The sequence below is a fragment of the Cololabis saira genome, chromosome 4 (genome assembly GCF_033807715.1).
Source record: "Cololabis saira isolate AMF1-May2022 chromosome 4, fColSai1.1, whole genome shotgun sequence".
NCBI classification, from domain to species: domain Eukaryota; kingdom Metazoa; phylum Chordata; class Actinopteri; order Beloniformes; family Belonidae; genus Cololabis; species Cololabis saira.
The window spans coordinates 12,346,398-12,360,692 of NC_084590.1; the positions used below are offsets into that span (position 1 = coordinate 12,346,398).

The 14,295-nt window shown below is 38.6% G+C and overlaps 1 protein-coding gene across 6 annotated transcripts in view; it reads right to left on the minus strand.

Moving 5' to 3' along the window:
• Positions 1 to 14,295, minus strand: part of b3gat1a (beta-1,3-glucuronyltransferase 1 (glucuronosyltransferase P) a) — a 110,171-nt gene that overhangs the window by 16,949 nt on the left and 78,927 nt on the right. For 4 of the 6 annotated variants that reach the window (XM_061718884.1, XM_061718880.1, XM_061718881.1 and 1 more), the window contains 3 exons: positions 9,861 to 10,003; positions 7,661 to 7,732; positions 7,043 to 7,554 (listed from right to left, as the gene is read on the minus strand). In XM_061718884.1, coding sequence (XP_061574868.1) covers positions 7,043 to 7,554; positions 7,661 to 7,732; positions 9,861 to 9,972 — 696 coding nt within the window. In that variant the 5' untranslated portion in view covers positions 9,973 to 10,003. The remainder of the gene's footprint in view (positions 1 to 7,042; positions 7,555 to 7,660; positions 7,733 to 9,860; positions 10,004 to 14,295) is intronic. The other 2 variants (XM_061718885.1, XM_061718886.1) reach the window with 2 other exon arrangements.

Here is a 14,295-nt window from a genome sequence, read left to right on the forward strand (position 1 = left end):
CACACCAAACAGCATGTGAGTAATTGTTTTTTGTAGTTTTTTTAGAGGAAAAAGTGAACGCGTTCCTATAAGGAATTAATACATGAATAATTAAATGCATTCTTTGCGGACATGTACTCTGACCGTGGGAAATTATTTTTTAATGACGTTTTTATTCGGTCCTGACCTAAAAAGTATGAGTACATTAAATGACGCTATGTGTGAAAACGTCTCTTGCTGGAAGGGGGGGAAGTCTTTGTATGGATGGAAACAATAGCCGTGTTTTCAGCGCCTCATTAACAAAGCAGCAGGTGCAGGACATGACAGCGACACAAATATATTTCAGTAGTGTATCTGTATCATGTTAGTTCTTCATATCCCATTTTTGTTTTGATAAAATATGAGATAAATGAATTAAATAACGAATTATTGATTTGTATTAAATGCAATCACATACGTATGATGGTTTTTTCCCTGTTGAGTATTTTACTGCTGTAAATTATTTTTGGACAGGTCTGGTTAGTGGAAATATAAGTATGAAATATTTCACATAATAGAGACCTAACAAGAGCGATCATCACCGTATAGGATCTTGTTTCCATTTATCATCATTTATCTTCTGTACAAGCCAATGACTTGAGTATTTACTCTTTGAGTAGTACTTTGAAACCGATTGTCTAAATGTTTGTGGTGAGCATTTCATTCATTGCGCTATACAATACATATAAAAAGCTTGCAAAAACAAAACCCCCAAAGTCTATATTAACTACATCTTCAGAAACCAAATTATAATGAAGAATCCAAAATCTTCTATATATCTGATGTGACAATGACTCAAAAGCTCTGTAATAATACAACACTGTCACTCTGTTTGTCACTTCCTAAGTCTGCAAATGCACTAATGAGTCCATCAGATTTGCAGAGAATTGTGACATAACATTTGCTGTTTCTTCCAGTTTTCCAGCTATACCACAGCACAGAGACGGCTATAGTAAAGATCCTTAATGACATCCGCTCCAATACGGATAGTGGCAACATTTCAGTCTTGGTCTTACTGGATCTCATTTGACGCAGTCGACCAGAACATCTTCCTAACAAGTTCCTCAAGGTTCAGTTCTGGGGCCTCTGTTGTTTAACTTCTATGTGCTCCCACTCCCTCAAATTATGAAAAAGAACAAAATGTGTTACCATAATTATGCAGATGACAAATTTATATAACCGTCTCACCAGGAAACTAATCCAATTCAAACATTGATCAGATGCAGTGATCTAATAAAAGAGTGGATGTGCCAGAATTTTCTTCAGTTAAATGAAGACAAAACAGAAATAATAGTGTTTGGAGCCAAGGAAGGAAGATCAAAAGTCAGCACTCAGCTTCAAGCAGTGACCCTAGAAACAATAACCAAGCCAGAAATCTGGGAGTGGTTCTGGACTCAGGCCTGAATTTTAACAGCCACATTAAGACAGTAGTGAAGTCAGCCTGTTATCACCTAAAGAACATGTCAGCGGTTAAAGGATTTATGTCTCAGCAGGCCTGAGAAAAACGTGTCCATGCTTTTATCTTCAGCGGACTAGACTAAAGTAAGGTTGTTCTCACGACTGTCCCTAAAAAAATCCATCAAACAGCTGCAGTTAGTTCAGAACGCTGCGGCCAGAGTCCTCACTAAGACCAGGAGAGTGGACTATAACTCCAGATCTTAGATCTTTACACTGACTTCCTGTCTGTCACAGAGTAGATGTTAAAATCCTGCTGTTGGTTTATAAATCTCTGGATGGTCTAGGACAGGGGTCGGCAACCCAACATGTTGAAAGAGCCATATTGGACCAAAAACACAAAAAACTAATATGTCTGGAGCCGCAAAAAATGAAAAGTCTCGTATAAGCTTAAAAATGAAGGCAGCACATGCTGCATATATCTATATTAGTTATAACTGGGGGAAGATTTTTTTTTTCATTATGCACTTCGAGAAAAAAGTCGAAATGTCGAGAAAGAAGTCGAAATGTCGAGAAAAAAGTCGAAATGTTGAGAAAAAAGACGAAATGTCGAAATGTCAAGATTAATGTTGAAGTACAAACTCGAGAAAAAAGTCGAAATGTCGAGAAAAAAGTCAAAATGTTGAGAAAAAAGTCAAAATGTCGAGAAAAAAGTCAAAATTTCGTGAAAAAAGTCGAAATGTTGAGAAAAAAGTCAAAATGTTGAGAAAAAAGTCGAAATGTCGAGAAAAAAGTCAAAATTTCATGAAAAAAGTCGAAATGTTGAGAAAAAAGTCAAAATGTCGAGATTAAAAAGGAAAGGAAAAAGGAAGAAAAAAGAGAAAAAAAAGGGAAAAAAGAAGAAGAAAAAAAGGAAAAACTGAAAAAAAGAAAAAAAGAAAAAAAAAGGTCAAATATTTTTGAAAAAGCTCCAGGAGCCACCAGGGCGGCGCTAAAGAGCCGCATGCGGCTCTAGAGCCGCGGGTTGCCGACCCCTGGTCTAGGACCAAAATACATCTCTGATCTCCTGGTCCATGATGAACCAACCAGAACCCTCAGGTCGTCAGGATCACGCCTACTTTCTGTACCCACAGTTCTGTACCCATCTCATTTTTTATATTCTTAAAGCCTTTGCAAGACACTCAAGCCTGAGCCAGCCTAAGTGGGAGGGTTTCCTATACCATAGCGCCTTGCAAGGGTTAACTTATATCTGCCTGTCTTTAATTCTGCTTTTAAACTCTTTTACTTTTTAATACATTTTTTAATGTAATCTCTGTCCTGTACGTTAAATGTGTTACAGTATACAAATAAAGTTGCTTTGTTTCTGAAATAAATAATACAAAGCTGTTCCACTGATTCTAAAAGAGCCACACCTCATAGAAAAGGTTTTCAGACTCCATCTTTTAATGGGTGTTATTTAAAGGAGATGTAAAGACATCATTGAAAAGAGGAGCATGTGTACTGTATCAGGGCTCCAGCAGAGCAGGATTAGCTGCCTGCACGCCGCTGTTTTTACCAATTAACTGCACAATCGGACCAGAATGGCCAAATGAGGGCAGGCCATCAAAGGGGCTAAAACTGAATATTTCCCAGAAGACGAGATGTGTTGAAGCTACGTGCACTGTGGAGAGAAACATTTGGCTTTTGGACATGAAAGCCTAAAGCCCTCTTTTCACAGACTCTTGAATAAAAGCATAAACCTCCAAATGAGCACTACTTAAAAAAAATTTAAAAAAATGGAAATTTTCAAATTCTTTTTTTTTTCTTTTACTAAGGACAAGACACGGCAATGAAGACACCTTTTAAATCCTATAAAATATGTTTTGGTATGTAAATAAAAATGGTTTAAAGTAAATAATTATCCCTTTTTCCCTTTTTTTTGACAATGGAGGAAAGAAAAAAAAATAATGCTGTATTTTTGACGTCATGGAGTGGTGCATTAACACCCATCTGGAACATCATCTGTAGAAAACATCTGGACAGGCTTCAACATTGATTAGAATACATATTTAGCAGTAAGTAGCTGACATTGTTGTCACAACTATAACCCAGACATCGCTCCCAGATAGGAGGCTGATTTGTTCAAACTTTTATTTGTTTTGACCCCGAACAGATATAGAGATCACAAAGATGCTGTCTCTTTGTGATCCTCTCCTGATACCTACACATGTGTAAGCACTTTGTTTAGGGTTAGCGTAAGGAGAAAGGCTGGTTTGCTGAGACACATGTGCAACTGCCTTCTGAGCGTGTGCCATTCACGTTGAGATAGCTGGCCTGTAAGATAAGCCGCCGACTTTTCAATCCTGTTTTCACACAAACGGAGCCACCTATGAATCTATCTGTTGAGACCTGCAATAAAATTTACTAACATTTATGATAATTTCAGAACACTGTAGAGTGTTGGCAGTCAAGACTCTCTGGCTGTTATCTCCCTTTTTCTCTCATTATTTTTCCTGTCTCCACTTCTCCCTCTTCGTGACTCTGTCTTTGGCCCTAAGGGCTGTTATTCTGACCATAAATAGACATATTGGAGGTGATGGAGGGCCTTTGAGGGAGACAGAGCACTTTGGCTGATTCCCAGAGAAAGGTAATGACAGCTGCCGTCAATACCCAGTGCTCCATTTACTCTGGACCTGGCCTGCACTACTAACAAGACTTGAGGCTAATACCCGGAGGACCCCGGCCGTGTCTGCTCAGGTAATTCCACTGATGTCAAGATGGATGGCCCCAAATATACTCATTACTCGCCCCAAACTTCTCTGAACCACCTCCAGATCCCTGACTATCCTTGTTAAAAGCTGAGAAAAACCTCTAATGAAAATCAGGGTTGGGTTATAGTCGAGCTGCACCTTATAATTCAGACTCCACAGTAGGGCTGTTCGATTTTGCCCAAAAATAAAATCTCGATTTTTTTTCTCTCAAAATCCGATTTTCGATTACGATTATTTTGTGAATTGACAAAAGGCAAAGAAATGATTTCAAATATGCTGTTTTTTTTATTGAACATTTGCCCCATTGGGCTTTAAGTGCACACTTTGCTCTTATTAAACCAAAAATGAATGAATAAAGTGCAAAACTCTGTAAAATAAGTTGAAAAAAAGTTTTAAAAAATATAATAAAATATAAAGTTTTATTTCTGAAAAAGAAAAAATCAGCAAATCAGCACTTGCAAACATACAGTAAGTTATATTTCCAATTAAATAAAACAAGACATTTTCTAATTAAACTAAACTGGGTCTTTGCATGCTAAATAATAATGCAACCCATGAAGGAGGTAGAGGTGTGTAATGTCAGTCATTACATTTGCTATTCACATTTGCAAGTTTTTTGCAAAGAACACCAGCCGGTCTACCGCATCTGGCTTGAGATGCCCCCTCCTACACTAAAGAGCCTCTCTGATGGGGTACTTGTCGCAGGTATTGAGAGGTATTTCCATCAATCATTAATATGTTATCAATCATTAATATGTGTGCAGACAAGGTAAAAAAAAAAAAAAGTGAAAAATCGATTTTACGATTTTCACGTTTTAACATCGTTTTAATTACATAATCGCGATTACGATTTAAAATCGATTAATCGAACAGCCCTACTCCACAGAAACCGAATATTTAATTAGCCAGTGTTGCAGGATGGAACCCCAAATCAGCAAAAGTTGGCATGGTCCTGATGATGTTAAAAATGTTTCAAGCTGCACATTTTCCTCTTGACCCTTGTTTAGCAGCAGTGAGGACCAACTCACGACGGTCTCATTTACATTTAATTTTATACACATCATAAAAAAAGACAATGAAGCTCATTATTGTAGCCATTCTTTCTCCCAACACTTAAAAGACATCTGGCATTGATCATAATACGTTTTTTATCTCCCAACAAAAAGAAAAGAAGGTATAAAAATTGTCCAATTTTCATTGCAAATCTTTATGTACATTTATGCTTCTGTCAGAGAAGTGTTGATTCACTTTGACAGCAGATTCTGGCTCTGGGACTTAACGATGATAACAGAGAGACCCTGTTGCCTTTTGTCTGAAACATTACATCCATTTCTTTAAAAAAATGATCAACTGATTCATCTTTTCCATCATAAAGTCCACTGTCTGAGTAGTCTATCCCCAGATGCCTTTGAGCGCACAGTTGTCAAGCCCTGTCTTCAGACAAGGTTAATGTAAGGCTTCTCTAGTCGTAGGTGGCATTTGGGAATGTGGCTCCGTATTGTAGTGACTCGCCACAGTAAAGCCTTGCTCATGTGGTTTTATCAGCTACTGAGGAATGATGGTTCTGACATTTTTAGGCTTTGGGCATTATGGGTGTCCAGTCTAAGCTGGAGCTTTTACCCTTTACTCTCTGAAATTCCTTTATTACTTCAATAATATGATGTATTCTAGAGGAAGTATTATGCAAGAAACATCAATGGAGATGGATTACTATCACAGAAACACAGAAATCTCACCCTGTTTTTAATTGCACATACTGTATTTCTCTCTTATCATGCCATACATGTCATATTGTGTGGAGGTTTGGGGGAATACGTATACAACTTATATAGACCCTATAGTTAAACTCCAGAAAAGAGCTGTAAGAATAATAAATAACGTTTCTTATCATGACACTACTAATAAATTATTTGTAGAGTCATGCATATTAAAATTCATAGATATTGTATATTTAAAAACATTAGAAATCTTGTTTCGAGTTAAGAATAATAGCCTTCCTGCTTGTTTTCATCATTTCTTTAAATTAAGAGAAACAAATTATAATTTAAGAAGGCTGTGGGTCTTTGAAAGATGTCGTGTGAGGACTAATGTTAAATATAGATGTGTTTCATTTTTGGGAGTCAAATTATGGAATCAACTTAGTGATGAAGTGAAACTGTGTAAATCTCTGTTGAATTTTTAAAAAATATTGAAAAGTAAAATAATTAAGGATTACAATGCTAAATGATTGGAGTATAATTTGGTTAAGCAGAACAATTTAAAGGGAAATTTCTCTTTTTGTTTCTTTTCATATTGCAGATAATCTGGGTTTTCTGTTGGAAAGTACAGGGTAGGCAAATATAAGCTTTGGCTTCAGCCTATTCCTTTTTCGGTTACAGAGTTTATTATTATTTTTTGTGTGAAACTGATGAGTGTAAACTTGTATGAAAGTGTTTTGTCATTTACACACACACACACAGTTTGAATTGCAAATAATGTAATGTAACCGAAATAAACAATTCATTCATTCATTCATTCAATTTGGATTTTCAAAATCATCTCATATGTCACTGATTTTGGCCTGAATATTTTACGTTTCATTACTGTAAACGTCACAAAGTGTATATTGAAACTCAATTGGAGCATTTTAAAGTTGAGAAAAGTTGACAAAAATCCATGTTTTTCTTTTCCAGTGGGTGTTCTTGGGCTAATTACGTATAGAAGTAAACATTCAGATGGTATAAATCTGGAAACAGTTCAATGGTCAGATGAAGTTAAAATATTTTTAACGTCATGAATCTGTTGCATGCAAAGGCTGACCTGAATGTTTCAAAGCTTCAAACTTGTCAGCACGAATAAAGTTAGTTTCCAGTGATTTACAATGTCACTGCATGACTAACCTCCTCAAACAGCTCCAGGCTGTATGTGTTGTCGTCATCAGCGAAGTAGACGATTCCTGCCTGGCTGCTGTTGGGGTTGAAGGTTTCCCTGAGCCACCGCAGGGCCAGGTTGCGCTGCATGGTCCCCCTGGGGATCCTGGGGTCCCGAGTGTCGCCTCGCAGCTTATAGTTCCTGGGTGTCTCCACGTTGAGGTGGGTGTAGTTCAGCCCCGTCTCCCGGAGGAGTCGCGTCACCAGAGGCGTCCTCCTCTGCGAGTCCTCCACCAGGATCCAGTGCAGGTTGGGCACGTGGAGGAAAGTGTTTGCCAGCCGTGTCAGCTCTGCCTTCTGCACCGGCCGGCTATAGGTGGGCGTGATGATGTGGATCGTGGGCAGCACATCCGACCAGGGCGGGGGGCGCGTGTACACATACTCTGTCCTCACCACCTCCACAATGTCCTTATCCGAGGCGCAGTATTCTTTGGAGTCCTGCGCCTGGCCGCCTGCCTCCCTCTTGCCCTCGCCGCCTTCATCTGTAGATACGGGGAGAAGAAGAACACGTAAGGCATTAGTGCAACCTTGAGGGGTTCCTTATATATTTGCCTCAGGTGACTTAAGCCCAATGCGGGTAAAGTGTACCTGAGAGTCGGTGGTGGTGAACTGCAAGCCTCTCTGGAATGATAAAGATCTCTTTTACTAGATGGTGACAGGCTGCAAAAAGTGAAAGCAGGCTCTGTGAGAGGATAACACAGCTGACGGACAGAGAGACAGTGCAAGACGCGGGAGGGAAAAGATGAGCCCTGCTATTCCCCAGGCATCGCCTCTGGGCTTTGTTTCATAACGAAAGAAAAAAAGGGTACGTGGATCCAGCAGAAAGGCCCACTTTTTATGTTCAGACTCCACAGACTCCTTTACCCCTCAATTTCTACAGCATATTAGGATTTATTTTGGTTGGTCTTTCTACATTAAAGCGTTTGCTCCGAAGATGGAATGACCTGATGCCGACTGTGGTTTTTATTATCACGGAGCTGGAGCAGAACTGGTTCCAAGATTATCAGGCTCATGTAGTGGTAAGCATACAAGTAAGATTAAGGAATCTTGCTAGTTATTTTGCTCCTGACAAAATCTATAAAAATATGCAAGATTCACAGTTTTTTTCTGTAAATATTTAGGAGGGTATTGCTCAATTATTGAAGGCATGTATACAAACAGTGTTGAGACGTACATTGAGTTGGCTCCAGATGCTGCGTATGTGCTCTGACAGCATGGTGATGATGGGCAGAATATGATTATAGGAGCATAAATGTTGTTACTATCTTCTCATTGTGCCACCGCTCACAGCTAATGGCAGCCTTTGTCACCGCTGTGCTTGAGCTGCATTCGCACCTCCAATGTAAAGAGGATTTTTCTGCTGCACAAAGATTAACGCAATCCGCTGATAGCCAGATGTTCAGCGTCAGCTGCCAGGGTCCGGGAGGCGTGCTGCCAAAAAAAGAAGAAGAAAAAAAAAAGAAATCTCTTGTCTCTCTTTTAGGAGCACACAAAAGGAAACGTCCGGACACATCCTGGTCAAATAGTGCAGACCAAAATCTATTCTTTAAATTATCATTTTTCTATTTTTTTGTTAGAATCGACCTTCAGTGTATAAAAAGAAAGAGTAGAATAATATAATTTCTTTTAAATCTACACAATATATCTTTAAGGGAAAAGTATTTTAGTTATTCAATGATTTTTTTAAAGCAAATAGCTAATCATACTACTGCAGTCTGAATATGTTTAAACTATCTGCAAAAACAGATCGACCTGAATAATTTCTAATTTGTGGGATATCGTCATTGCTGCTTTAGGCCATTTGAATAAACCTGTTATATTTTCTGGCCCCTGTATCTGGCCTTATGGCGCTACAAGGAAAGAACAAACGACTTCATCGATTTGGTGTTGCTCTAATCTGGTTGTGTTTACGTTGCAGCGTACTTGACATTTTACACTGTTGCTGGCTGCGTGGTCTCTGAAGATGATGGAGAGGCTGATGAGCTCATACAAATGACTGGTGTGCAAATGGGACATGTGGGAAGGAGGTATTCACATTTCGCTCTGAGGTCAAACTTTATTACTTCTGGAGTCATTTGCAAAGGCATGGACGCAGTTAAGTTGTTAGAGGATGTACTTTTGGAACATACTGCAACGGGCAAGTTATTAGCAATGCAGAAAAATAAATAAAAGATGCAAGATTTTATTGCAGCCAAGCGATTTCGGAGGGTGTGGTAGAACAGAGGTAAAGGTAGAGCTGTCATTTGTTAATTGGAAAGTTGGTGGTTTGATCTTTGCCCTCTGCAGTCCACACATCTAAGTATCCTCGGGCAGGAGCCCCTCAATATTCTCAGTGCGTTCACTGATTTCCAAGTAGGTGTAGGATAGAGAAATAATAAAGTGACTCAGAAGTGCTATATGAAGGTATACATGAATAGGTGAATGTGCATCTAAAGCCATTTTGATGCGCCAACAAGACTAGAAAATTGCTTTATAAATGAAGTCCATTTACCTTTTATAAATGAACTCTATTCAAGTGACAGTCTGAGTGTCTGAAATCAAGCTAATGTATGAGAGTGAGTGTGGGATGGTAACTTTTAAGCCTCCATCACATAAATATGCAGATAAACCGTCCACTCTGATGAGTACAGAGACTGGACGAGTGTTATTGAGATCTGATGAAACTTGTGGTCATTGGCTGTGAGTGCTTCTACATCAACGACTTATTGTCTAAAAGGGAAGTGGAGCGTTAGGGTCAAGGACCCACTTCAGGTTTGATATTGACCGTGGAGTGTGTTGTACTGCGTACCCTTGCGGATGGCGAGGAGTGGAGCTATCGCGCTTTGGTGCCAAACAGTGATGAGCAGAGTCCAGGGTAATACAATCAACACGATGGCAAGAATATCTCTTCTCTTCGGCATCTCCAGGATTGGTTGTTTGGCTCTGCATTACCTGGAGAAAATAAAATAAAACAAAACTGGTCACTGTCAAAAAGAGGGATATTTAAGTATGATGGATAAATAACCTGGACGAGACTCAAGCAAGATCACACAGTATGTAATAGAGATGAAATACTTGTAAACTCAACAGCACCAACTGCTTTTATAACGATATATCTGGCACTAAAGGACACCCCAAGAAAAAAGGTGCATCAATACCTGGCTTTGAAAAAATAAAATAGCACTATGCCACAAATGCAGCAACAATATTAGTACACAGATCATGTAATGATGGAGGAGGTGAACTCTGTAACATCCATCCTGAATTTAAGTGAGGGAAGAAAAAATATTGGAAGCATCAAAACCTCTGGAGGCCTTAGATCGGGATAACCTGATAGGCTCGTCAATCCCATCACTGTTGTGGTGAAATTGATTACAGGCCAAATGGCATGAAGTGATGTTACCCACAGTTGGTGGTCTTGGTGGAAAGTGTGCGCTACCCTTTCAGCCTTGAACATTTCTTTCATAATGTGTCCCTTTGGGAATTCTAATTGCACTGTGAAAGTCATTAAACAAATACTAAAATATATTGTAGTTAGTAGTGTTGGAACATAACTTCAGGTTATTATACCCAGCTGGAAAGGAAGGAATAAGCACGTACATAGTAAGAAATGCTTGGTATTTAACAACACCACTGCAGCTACAATGTCGATGTACTAATTGGTCTTCGTGGCATGCTGCTGATGTTTTGCATATAGAAATTAAATTGAACTAAATGCTCTGGCTGGGACATGACATCACTGTGGCCTTCATGAAGGTGGATTTTAGTGCCGGTACTCTCATGTAGCTTCACCCTAAGAGACACGGTTCAAACGAGGAGTGAAGCACCTACTCTGTCTACATGGAATTCAACTTATTTTGTATGTATTAGTATACAAATGGTTTTGTATTAATATTAGTTATGACGCTACATTCATGTGAGACTCAAGAGTTTCCTTTAAAGAGGACGTTTTTATTTTAATTTCATTTTGACAAATAAAAAGGATCAATACAAATACTAGCTAACTTAAAGGTCATAACTTGTCCACAAAACTATCGAAGCATATAAGTTTTGAAGTTAAATTATTTTAATGATATTAAAATGGTAGAAGCAACACAGTAGATACAGTCCAACACAATATACAGTACGCCCCGCCGACGGGTACGTTGGTAGTTGGTAGTACAGTATGTAGCGTGACACCTCAAAAGCGATGAGGCTATCGACTGTCTGTCGTTTTTTTGGTTTTGCCGTCGAGTCAATATGTGAAATGGTACATCACGCTGTAAACGTCAGTTGGCAGATCTTCAGATAGTTCAGAGAAAAGCTAACTTTGATTGACATACGCCAACTTCCGGAGCAACATGGCTGTGCAACGCAAGAAGAAAAACAGGCCTAAGAACTGGTCTTCAGAAACCACTGGGTCATGTGACCTAATGCTTTGTGCATTGTTGTAAACATCTATGGAGGTTGGTCAATGGAAATATTAGTGGAAACAGCACACCATCTCTTTTTCGCCTAATGCAGGCTGTACAAGTGTTTGCATACTGAATACTTTGTAATACATTTTTTTTATTTTTTTATTTATTATTTATTTTTTGCACAGTGATAACACAATAATTTTTTTATCATATAAAGACAAATAATTTGTGCAGGAGAGGAAAAGAAGCCCGAAGGGCTTATAAAAAATCCTCCCCTCAATACAAAATCACCAAAAACAAATCAGTCGATAGCAAAAGAATAGAAAGGAAAAAAGAAAAGGTAAAATAAACAAAGAAAAATACAATAAGTACACAAACAAAAATATCCATGAAATGGCAATTTCATTTCCGTAAGAATAGCCTGTTAATTTTGTCTAGATAAAAGATACCCCACCAAGCTGGTCCTAAACGTTTTTAAGGATGAGGCTAACTTAAGAAACCTATCTAAAGAGTTCCAGAGTTGAGGGCCATGGAATTTGATAAAGGATTGGTGACTGCAGGTACAACAAAGAGGTAAATGAAAGTTCTTCCCTCCTCTAACTGAATAAGGGAAGAACTTTAATTTACCTCTTTGTCGTACCTGCAGACATTAGTGATGTGAAGCCTCTTTTTTCTCATACTGCATGGTTGCCATGACACAAATTGGTGGTACAAAAAGGCCCAGGAAGCCGACTGGAACACGCCCACCGTCTGCCAATAAGAGTTAGCCGTGGCTACCAGATCCTTCAGCTGATCCATAACGCAGGAGGAGCATGGGATCTGCGCATGTGTGCACAGATTGTTTTACAAAGCTTTGTAGCATGTCAATGACTGATGGGGAAGTGATCATTGATAGCCACTTGGATAAGCTGACTACCAATCAAATGTTTATGCACCATATTAGAAATCCATTTATTATTATAAGTAAATTCACCTGACACGGTTAAAGAGAGTTAGTTACTCTGCACTATTTGAGCGTTTAGTGTGCAGTAGCATGGACCCATGGGCAGTTCATCACTGGACTTAATTTTGTGTAGGGGTGAGTGTGAGTGTGAGCAAGGATGCTAAATTCAACTTTACAGTGTTAGAGTTTGTATGCATTTATTAATTAATTATTTTTCAGAATTCGTTTTTAAACCCCTTTCACTTTTGGTAAAGAGTTTTGACTGAAAAAACTAAAGTCAGGTTTGAATGGTGTCCCTTTAGGTTTAGCCATTCAGAGCACAGAGAGGAACTGCTGCTGCTCTGTTCAGTTGAGCTTGTTTGAACATCCATCAAGACTCCTGCTTTGACACCTTTGAGATGAAGTATTTTGGTTGTGTCCTATCTGGAGGATCGGAACACCTCCTTTCAGAGGGAGCACCTGCTTTCTAAACGTGTCCCTCTGGAATAGCATAAGCAGGAGACTGGGGAGAGGAACCCGTTGGCAGCTCTGCCTCCACTGCTGCCTCCAGACTCAGATAAGCACAAAAAACATGGATAGATGACTGAACTCCTCGTTCTTCATTGCTCATTTGCACTTGAGTTTAAGAACAGCACACCTCCATATTTCTCCCAGAGTTTGCTTCTTACTTAAAGGCTGTTTGAATTGTGCTGAGCCTAAACTGGAAAATGCTGTTATTAAGTGGTCTGCTCAATTAAACAAAGATGAAACAGACATAATGCGGGCACAGGTGTTTAGCATATTCATTTCAGCTTTACACATGAGAAAACAAGTCATCACATTTTCCAGGGTGATCCAGTTCCCACTGCTCGGGAAGATGGCAATATGCTGAGGCTTAACTTAATTGTACATGGCAATTATGTTTATTGAGCTCTGCTAATAAATACACCATTAAATCCTCAGCCTGAGGTGAGAATAATTCTTGCATGCACCATTCAAAAATAAAAGCTTATACAGATAAGACATTGAGCTGCAAAGCTGTTTTTCTTTCATTTTCTTTTTTTTTTTCTAAAGAGGTGAATTACATTGAAGAGGTCTTCAGTCAAAAATATGATTTATTATAATATTGGAGCAGACTACAATGCAATAACATTGGTCCACTTCCAAAATCCCTCAGGGAATGATGCAGGAACTTTACTAATTCAGAATGTCTTTTTTACTCACATTTATTTTTTGCTACAGTAAAAGTTAAATAAAGGTTTAAAATCTGAAAGCTACTGTTGGGCTTGTACATGATAAATAAGCTTTTTTCATCTTTTCATCCTATTTTTATGCTATTGAGGAACTCTGATCCGGATGAAAATAAAATCTTCCCAATATTATCTTTCCCTTTTGAATGGTTTTTAGGTTTTTTTCCTGTAGAAACAGCATTTCTTCAAGAATTGCCTTCATGTAGCGGCATAGTGCACTGCAAGCAGAGATGGTATAAGCATGTGCATCTGTGTACGTCTCCAAAAGACAAATCTGCTGTGCTGTGTTGTATACTACTGTATTGTCAATAATCCTTTTCTGCTCAACGTTTAGCAGATAAGTGCAAGATTTAACTGTAGTAGAGCTAATAGACTCAAATAACCTTCTGCGGCACAAACACAAGCATGTAATCTGATATTGCAGTTGATGATACGTCCTAAGGGGTAGACTGGAGGTGGGAGTAGAGCATCTCCGTTTGCATGAAAATTGTCTTAGTTGTGTAGATAAAAACATCTTTGTTGGTTTTTTTTTTTTTACACCTGGGACCCATTTTCAAAAAACAGTGTTTCAAGGCTTCCAAGATGCTGGTATTGGATACAATTCTGAAAGGACTTGAATCTTAATTGTGATTTTTATTTTTTTCAATGATTACGAAAACAACATAATGGAGAAAA